The sequence below is a fragment of the Sinocyclocheilus anshuiensis genome, unplaced genomic scaffold (genome assembly GCF_001515605.1).
Source record: "Sinocyclocheilus anshuiensis isolate Anshui unplaced genomic scaffold, SAMN03320099.WGS_v1.1 scaffold1581, whole genome shotgun sequence".
Lineage (NCBI taxonomy): Eukaryota > Metazoa > Chordata > Actinopteri > Cypriniformes > Cyprinidae > Sinocyclocheilus > Sinocyclocheilus anshuiensis.
The window spans coordinates 148,516-158,183 of NW_015540988.1; the positions used below are offsets into that span (position 1 = coordinate 148,516).

Below are 9,668 nucleotides of genomic sequence, written 5' to 3' on the forward strand. Positions count from 1 at the left end.
TGACCTGGTCTTCAAGTGTTAGATGCTTAATGCTTTACAATCTTTAAGTAGTTATAAAAATAGCATTTCAAAATGGAATGTGACTGACAATCTCTTCATAGTAAACTGTAAATCACCATCTGTCTGTGTTTGTTTGTGTTGCGTGTTTGCTAAGGAAACATGGTATTGGGACAGCAGTAATGTGACAGAGATGGTTATGAGTGGAGTGAAATGTACAGGAGATGAGATGTCTCTCAGCCAGTGCCAACACCACAGAACGGTCAGCTGCCAGAAAGCAGCAGCGCGGTTCTCTGCAGGAGTTATCTGCTCAGAAAGTGAGTAACCTTACACATATGCACACATAGATATAAAGAATACCTCGAATTTGATTGTTTGATATTAAGCTTGTATTTAGTTCAACAGCACTAGGACTTTTCACTGATTGTAGCACTCTGCCAGTGTTTGCGCCTTTCAGATAGACTGTCAGTCTTTGTATTAATGATAGGGATTTTTCAGTGAGACCTTTGCAGGTTATGTTTACAAAAGTGACTGTCTTTATAAGTGAGTCACTGAATCATTTATTCAACTGATTAGGTTAACAGTACTGACTAATTCAGGAAGTGACTCTCTGCATCTGAATGTGCCTATGAACCTACTATATATTAGATGTGAAAAGCTACTATATAGTATATGTGAAAAGAGTAGTTGTGCCCAAATTCATAGTATTAATAAAACAGTAGGCGAACAATACATGCATGATGTACTACTTCTGGCGAGATCCAATGGACACTTTACAATACCATAAGACCATGGGACTAAGTGTTGTCATGTTGTCATTCAAATTTAATTTATACTATCTACATTCGTACTATATAAAACATACTTTTTTAAAAGATTTCAAAGTAGGTTCTTCAGCAAATGTAGTACAGTAACAGTAACCTTCTTTATGAGTGAGTCACTGAAACATTAACTTAACTGATTTGTTTAAAAACCCTCATTCACTGTGCTGTGCTCAGAAATGCACATTCATTTTGCTTGGGCTTTGTTTGGAACTATTTTTGTTGGCTCTGGAAAAAAATAGACAAAAGTTATATCCCAAATGATGCCCTAAACACTATGCACTTATACTATACAATATGTACTCTTCCCTCTATTGTACAACACTTCCACACTTCATTTTTTTCTGTTAATCAAGTGTGTCATCCAAGCATTTGCACTCTTTCTTTTTGGAATTTTAAGTGTGAATACACTACTCCCACTATTTATACTAAAATGGCATATAGTAGTGCATAAGTTTGTGAATTGGGAAGCAGCTAATTGGCAATATTGTGTTTAAAATGTAGGTCACTCAGTATTAACTTGTTTATAGAACTGCTGTATAAAAGCAATACCATATTTAGAATCTAGTCCAGAGTCTAGTTCAGTCAAACAGTATAAGAGTCAAAACTGACTGTTTTGCAAGAGTTATTCATAATATGTTTATAGATGGCTGGAATTCTCACCTCTCAGACGGTCAGTCTGCTGCTGATGGTAGATCTAGAGCTGTGGTCAGTCTGCTGTTTATCTTTCTCTGAGCACTGGTCTGTAATTAGTGAACCTCACATGGCAAAGGCTTGACTTCAAATGACTTACACCTGTCTGGATTATGTATGAGACAACTTATCATTTTCTCAACTGTTGTGCGTTGAGCAAAACTGTTTGTTCAGACATTAAAACCTCAGACATCCAGTTCAGTGACCAACATGCAGTCAAAATAGAAACAAAAATCTAAATCAAATTCTTGGACCAAGGCTATATTTTTCTTTGAACTTTCATTTTACATTTCCAGCATGCGGTTTCAAGGTTTTTGCATATTTTTTTAGCTTGATCTTAAAATGTACAATTTTATTTCCCCAGCTGCATCTGATCTAGTGCTGAATGCACCGCTAGTGCAGCAGACGACGTATATAGAGGACCGGCCGTTACACATGCTGTACTGTGCAGCAGAGGAGGACTGTCTGTCCAAGAGCGCCGCTAAAGCTAACTGGCCTTACGGTCACCGCCGCCTGCTCCGCTTCTCCTCACAGATACACAACATCGGACGGGCTGACTTCAGACCTAAAGCAGGCCGTCACTCATGGGTCTGGCACGCATGTCACGGGTAACCATACTGTTAAAAAGAATTTAAATAATTGTCATTCCTGTTGTGTTGAAAATCTGGGTACACTTTTTGTGTTGCTGGTCAAATTGACCCCCACTGGTTTTCGTGCAGTTCACCAAAAATCAAAACTAATGTAAAAACAGAAAACCTCTACTGTAGCTGGTCAGAGACTAAAAAAAATTAAATATAAGAAATTATGAACTCCTATTGTGTTGCAAAAATGGTTCCTACCTTTGTTTTAGAGGTAAGTTTCCCGTACAAAAATTAACCATGGTTTTACCACAAATAAATAAAAAAATCCATAGTTACTATAGTTAAACCAAGGTAACCACAAATTAACCATGGTTTTGCTACACTAACCATAGATTAATCATGGTATTTGTAGTAAAACTGTGGTTTTACAAATGCTACTTAATACGCCAAAAATACATGATGGTAACTACACTTTTACTACTATAAAATCATGGTTCATTTTCATAAGGGTTGACTCAAAATTAGCTGCACAGAAACAAAATAAAAACATTTCTTTGACATTTCCCTATTTGCACACTGACGTGCCACATCTAAGTATAAATAGTATGTAACATTAAATAGTATTTATTGATATTTGTAATTGGTGTAAATAGCATCTGCCTTTTTCAGTGTTACAACAGAATAGTAATTGATATCCAAAAATCTAACATCTAATTTTGACTGTGAAGCTTAAATAGATGAAGAACAGTGGATTTTCCTTGGATAATTTAATTCATTGGATGAATCTTCATAGTTTAGTCTTTGACAAGCTACAATAAAAGTTTTTCAACTCTTTACTGTTTTTCAGTGTAGCTTTTTGGTGAATTGCATGGAAACCAATGGGGAGTAATTTTGACCCCAACACAATTGATGTAACCAGTGTAAATGTATATAGTCTTTCCAAAACACGTCCATGTGTTAGAGGGGTCATATGATTTCAGTTTTTCCTTTTTCTTTGGAGTGTTACAAGCTCTTGGTGCATAAAGAAGATCTGTAAAGTTGCAAAGACTAAAGTCTCAAATCCAAAGAGATATTCTTTATAAAAGTTAAGAGTCAACCACGTCTACCTAAAACGGCTCGTTCTAACACGCCCTCACATATCTACGTCACGATGTGGGAAGATTTGCATAACGAGTGTTATGTGTGAAATGTTCACTCAAAGAAAGAAAGCGTAACTTTGATTCTCGCTGTAGTATTGTTGTTGCCGCCGCCATGTCGTGAAGACGCTGTGTGTTTCGTTGTGAAAGCGAAACTACTTTGTTTGGTCTTCCAAAAGAGAACGATATCCGCTTCATCATGCCTAGAGCTGATCTGTGCTGGTCGCTGAGGAAATGCAACAGCTTTGCGCTGTGGATCGCCGGATCGGCTTTCACCGTGGACATCACATGTGGTTGCCGCAAGTACGCCGGATGCTCCTTCGTCAAATCCGCCGGCCGTGCCGTTCTCAAGCCCGCCGGCCGTTCCTCACTCAAGGCCGCCGTGTGTGACGCTGTGTTTCGACATGTCTAGAAATCAGTGGTTAAGTTGTATTTACAACACTGTTCCAGAACAGTTCAACCCAAATATTCAGATGTGTGCAGCACATTTTATGGAGGACTGTTTCCTGATCCTGGAAGAGTAGACTACAATGCCGGCTGTTCTGACTCACAGACTGTAAGTATGTTTTCATATTTAAAGAATTTGCCACTGACGATTCAAACGCGAGTTTTGCAATAGTTGAGCAGTGTAGAGTAACGCTTGTTGATTGTCATTTCTCCGATCACAAATGCAGACATGGTTTATTTGCATGCACATTCATGACCCTAAATGAGAAAAAAAATCACAACATTTCAAGAACAAATAAATTGTTTAACCAGTGTTTTGAGGGGTTTAATGTTTTTCTCTCTAATGTTTTGTGGCATCTATTGACCATAGTTTGAAGACCCTTAGTCTATACTGCTTTTCTAGCTGATTTTTTTTTTCACTCAGTTTTGATGGGATTTGTTATGTGTGTGTGTGTGTGTGTGTGTGTGTGACTCCACAGGCATTATCATAGCATGGACATCTTCACACACTATGACCTGATGTCTGCCAATGGCACTAAAGTGGCAGAAGGACACAAAGCCAGCTTCTGCCTGGAGGACACAGATTGTGACGAGGGTAAATCACACTCATCCAAATACACACTTACAGTCAGCTCTGTTTACTTAGACATATTTTCACTTGTGTAAATATCTGTATTTATTCTAGGTGTTTCCAAGAGATATGAGTGTGCTAACTTTGGTGAGCAGGGCATCACAGTGGGATGCTGGGATTTGTATCGTCATGACATTGATTGCCAGTGGATCGATATTACTGATGTCAAACCAGGAAATTATATCCTTCAGGTCAGAGAATGGGTGCAGATCATTGTCCCCAGTCACCAAAAACATGTATTCTGTTGATTTAAAAGTATTTAGACTTGTTTTCACTTCTTTCCAGGTTGTGATAAATCCTAACTATGAGGTTGCTGAGAGTGACTTCACAAACAATGCCATGAAATGTAACTGCAAATATGATGGGCACAGGATCTGGGTCCATAACTGCCATATTGGTGAGAGACGAATACAAAGCCTTAAAGTGAAAAGTTGTAGATGAGCTTGGAGAAATTTAGCATTACATCACTTGCTCACCAGTGAATGGGTGCCGTCAGAATGAGAGTCAAAACAGCTGATAAAAACATCACAATGATCCTACACAACTCCAGTCCAAATACCATTTTAGTTCACATATTATATACTGCAAAAATAGTAAGAGTATATCAGGGTAATATGCTATTCTGAATATTGTCTTACTCTTATTGTCTTATTGGAAAAGTGCTTTAATTGAATGTCAAATACTGAAAGATTTATTTTCCCTTGTCTTTATTTCAGGTGATGCTTTCAGTGAGGAAGCTGAGAAGAAGTTTGAGAAATACCCTGGACAACTTAACAACCAGATCTCATAATAGCATATTGAGACAATCTTAATATGTAGGTTAATCCAGAGTCAAATATTTATTCATTCAAACCAGCCATAAACTAATTAACTTCTCACATTGCAATTACAGAAATCCTAAAATCTACAGTATCCAAAGTTTTTACACCAAGAGTATAGCTGTATTGACATTACCTATAATTTTGTATGAAAACAGAACTCCAAAAAACACTCTGGGCTACTGAGTCTGGCTTGAGTAGTGTGAAGATTAGATGTAAATGAACAGTATTACAGCCTGCTGTATGTGTTTACAGTGCAATCAGGTGCTTATTTTCTGAAAGGTTTAAAAAGCCTTGTCGATGCATCACACAGCTCGTGTGCTGCTGTCTCTGTGAGTTAAAAATACTTGAATGTTTTGTACTCCAGATGAGCATTCGTGTTTAAAAGCTGTTGCAAAGTGTGAATGTACGTTATGCTTCAAAGCTCTGACTCAACTCCTATTTTATTTTCAAACGCTCTTTCATGTATGACTTGTTAAATCTTCAGTGCTGCGTTTTTACACGCTGTCCTAGATTTGTCTTTTTACTGAACTGGTTATGCATTCATGTGTTCAGCTACAGTAAAATATTTCATGTCACATGCAACTCTGTTAAAGATGAAAAATAAAGTGTTATTTAAAGTTGTAATTCAAATCATTTCAAGTATTTCAAGTTTCATGAGCCATTAAACAAATAAATGGTAATAATAAATGATCAGTCATGACTCGTTACATTACAAAGGCCTCTGCTTAAGACTCATAAAGCCAAAACAGCTACAGTGCCTTAGTTTTTTATTGTCTTCATTTTATTTTGTTCTAGTAATGCATAGCAACCACCCTGAAAACCCTAGCAACTGCACTGCAATCTGAATTATTTGAAAATCAAAAAATAGCATTCGTCATGCACAAGTACAGATTTGCCTCCAATTCTGGGCTTTTGTCTGCAATCTTCAACTGTTGGCGAGGGGGAAATCAGGGCTAAATGAGTATAAAGTGCGGTTGTTGCTGGTAGCCATTGACTTCCATAGTATGGAAAACAATACTATGGAAGCCAAAGGCTACCAGCAACTGTTTGGTTACCAACATTCTTCAAAATATCTTCGTGTTCAACAGAAGAAAGAAACTTACAGGTTTGGAACAACTTGAAGGTGAGTAAATGATGGCAACGTTTTCATATTTGGGTGAACTATTCCTTTAAATAGACTTGTCTGTGATCCAAGTCCTGCAGGCTGCAGTGTGAAATGTGTTTCGACCGGAACTGACACGGCTTATGACGGACAGTTGTGTAACATGCAAAGAACAGCAATCACACGACTTCTGAAAAATCATGTAGTCTAGTTTGTGGAAGGCTTAACGCAATGATATTAATTTTGAAAGTGTACTTGGTCATATTTTCTGAAAGCACTGTGAATATATAATGATCCAAAAACGTTGATATTCCAATGTTTTATTGTGAAGTCACAGCGGTTTGTAAAATGTATTAAAATACATTGAATACAAAAAATCTGCAATGTTGGAATAAGAGCACCCACTTTTATTATGGCAGCCAAATGTTCATTCATCTCATGATAAACTGTGTTTCGCACAAATATTTAGATGTATTCCTTCAAAAACAATATTGATACAGTGTAGTTTGAGAGGACACACTGATATTTATCCAGTGTAATGCTCAGAATCATCCACACTGATTCATACACTTCCAAAAAAAAGTGCACAAACTGCACAATTATAACATTTTGACTACACAAGCGTCCAGCTTTGCTACTATACTGTTCAGCCCTATTACCTTCTTGAAACTCTCCAACGATTATCTCCAACTATAATAATTATTCAAATAATCTTTCGCTTCTCATTTCTCACTCAGCCGAACCATTTATTGCTCTCTTATTTATATGCGTAAGCTTCATGGGACGTCACTCCGTGTGTTCAGGGGTCATGTGCAGCATGAGGAGGTCGGCCCCCCGCCGGACCACCACGTTTATGCTGTCGCTTGTTCTCACAGCGTTATAGATCTCCTCTGACGAGTTCACCTTTGACCCGTTTATCTCAACAATAACATCTCCTGGTTTCACTCCAGCTCTGTGAAACAGAAAACAGGAAATGACATCGACAATAGGAGGCCTCTATCAACATGGGGGTGAGAGCAGTGCTGCTTACCTATTGGCGGGAGATCCTATAATAACACGGTGGATGAGAACTCCATGAGAAACATCAGGGAAGGACATGTCACGCGTCTTCAGCTCTTCTATTATACTGAGAGGGCAAAAACCATTAAAAAAAAAATACAGTGACCATCTCACACACATTTAGGGTCTGTTATTAAAACACAGATAGGCACCTGGGGGTCAAAGTCAGCATCATCACTCCAATGTAACGCCGTTTTGATCCTGATTCTCCAAACCAGGACTCTGAAAACAGCCGATTCACACTCAATACAAATGATGTCACTAACAAGAATGAGAAGGTCAAGGGTCATTCTTACTCTGTTTGTCTGCCGCACGCTCAAGGAAGATGCGGACTCTGTCTGAGGGAATGGCGAAGGAAATCCCTGCAGTCACTTTCATGGTATTAATGCCGATGACCTCACCATCCTGAAAGTTACAAACATCACATGTTAGTTCATATCACATGCATTACATCACGTGACCAATCAGCAGGTTCTCAGATAGATTGATCAGGTAGACAAATAAGTCAAATGACCTATAAATTAAATTTGACCTGCAAAATTAAACACCTCAACTTCCTTGTTTCTAAAACCAAAATGTACTAGCGGTATGTTGTGTAAATGTCAGTCAGTGACTCACCAGGTTTATAAGGGGACCTCCTGAATTTCCAAACTGTAAAATAGAAATGTGATGCAATATATGAGTTATCTGATAAATGAAATGAACAAGCAGTAATACCCAAATTCTCTAATGTCGTTTCCTGTGCCCTTACATCTATGGTAGCATCAGTCTGGATGTAGTCAATGTTGGAGTTGGACAGGCCCAGTTCTCTACTTCCTCTCTGGGCAGAACTGACGATTCCAGATGTGATTGTGTTTTTAAGAGAGAAAGGGCTCCCCATGGCAACCACGAACTCACCCTGACGCACATCAGACGACTGGCCGAGACGCAGCGTTGGGAGGGGATGCTGGGATGAGACGAGGAGGGAAGAGAACAGAATGGAGACATGCAACATTTGTACGAGTACATATTATATGTACACACACATTAACATTTACATTTAGTCATTTAGCAGACGCTTTTATCCAAAGCGACTTACAAATAAGGACAATGGAAGCAATCAAAATCAACATAAGAGCAATGATATGCAAGTGCTATGAAAAGTTAGCTTAGTGCATGTAGCAAGGTTTTTTTTTTATTATATAATAAATAAAAACGAAACAGATAGAATAGAAAAAGAATAGAGCAAGCTAGTGTTAGAGGCATTTTTTTAGCTTTTTGTTAATGAGCAATGATATGCAAGTGCTATGAAAAGTTAGCTTAGTGCATGTAGCAAGGTTTTTTTTTTATTATATAATAAATAAAAACGAAACAGATAGAATAGAAAAAGAATAGAGCAAGCTAGTGTTAGAGGCATTTTTTTTAGCTTTTTGTTAATTGTATAATAAATAAAAAGAAAACAAATAGATAGAATACAAAAAGAATAGAGAAGCTAGTGTTAGTTTTTTTTTTAAAGAAAACAAGCAGTTATATCTAAAAGGGGCAGGTTTTTGTTGTTTTTTTAAAGAATAGAATTAGAATTAAAATAGAGAGTGCTAGAGTTAGAGGGTCAGCTAAAGATGGAAGAGATGTGTTTTTAAAAGTTAAGTCAACTTAACTAAAAAGTTTGGGGCCTCTTATGTGTTAATATCAAAATATTGTGAAATATTAGAATTTAAAATAATTGTTTTCTATATTAATAAATGTTAAAATGTTATTTATTCCTGTGAAGGCAAAGCTGAATTTTCAGCAGCCAGTCTACTCCAGTCTTCAGTGTCACATGATCCTTCAGAAATGATTTAATATACTGATTAGGTGCTAAAGAAACATTTCTTTTTATTATCCATGTTGAAAACAGTTTTTGCTGCATAGAATTTTTGTGTAAACCATGACACACTTTTTTTCAGGATTATTTGATGAATAGAAAGTGAAAAGAACAACATTTATTTGAGACAGAAATCTTTTGTTACGTTGTAAGTGTCTTTACTGTCACTTGTGATAAATTTAATGCATCCCTGCTGAATATTTACATCTTTCAAATTCTAAATATATATCACCCCAAACTTCTAAACAGTAGTACATTAAAGCAGTGTTTCCCAACCGGGGTGCCACCTGTCGAGAGCAGGGGTGCCGTGTAAAAAATCCTTTTTTAATATTTTTAAATTGCTAAAATGTTCAAATATTATATAATATCCATTTCTAATGTCGCCAATAATTAGAGATGGCACTGAAATTCCGGCTGCCGAAAATTAGTTCACCGCTCAGGATTTACTTCCACGTGGTGTGACGCTCTGCGTATTATCCCGCTCTATGCGTGTGCGCTCCGCTCAGTCGCTCCACTCGTATACCGTTCATGCTCATC

The 9,668-nt window shown here is 37.4% G+C and overlaps 2 protein-coding genes across 5 annotated transcripts in view; one reads left to right on the top strand and one right to left on the bottom strand.

Annotated features, from left to right (window-relative positions):
- The window catches only part of LOC107690148 (lysyl oxidase homolog 3-like), a 20,738-nt gene extending 14,987 nt beyond the window's left edge, over positions 1-5,751 (top strand). For all 4 annotated transcript variants that reach the window (XM_016488383.1, XM_016488385.1, XM_016488386.1 and 1 more), the window contains 6 exons: positions 155-314; positions 1,876-2,119; positions 4,155-4,270; positions 4,361-4,497; positions 4,592-4,703; positions 5,023-5,751. In XM_016488383.1, the coding sequence (XP_016343869.1) occupies positions 155-314; positions 1,876-2,119; positions 4,155-4,270; positions 4,361-4,497; positions 4,592-4,703; positions 5,023-5,096 (843 nt within the window). In that variant the 3' untranslated portion in view covers positions 5,097-5,751. The remainder of the gene's footprint in view (positions 1-154; positions 315-1,875; positions 2,120-4,154; positions 4,271-4,360; positions 4,498-4,591; positions 4,704-5,022) is intronic.
- Positions 5,752-6,533: 782 nt separating this feature from the next.
- LOC107690150 (serine protease HTRA2, mitochondrial-like) overlaps positions 6,534-9,668 on the bottom strand; it is a 4,991-nt gene continuing 1,856 nt past the window's right edge. Inside the window, exons 4-9 of the mRNA XM_016488387.1 lie at positions 8,040-8,234; positions 7,907-7,939; positions 7,585-7,693; positions 7,441-7,510; positions 7,260-7,355; positions 6,534-7,181 (exon numbers count right to left, since the gene is read on the bottom strand). Coding sequence (XP_016343873.1) covers positions 7,016-7,181; positions 7,260-7,355; positions 7,441-7,510; positions 7,585-7,693; positions 7,907-7,939; positions 8,040-8,234 — 669 coding nt within the window. The 3' untranslated portion in view covers positions 6,534-7,015. The remainder of the gene's footprint in view (positions 7,182-7,259; positions 7,356-7,440; positions 7,511-7,584; positions 7,694-7,906; positions 7,940-8,039; positions 8,235-9,668) is intronic.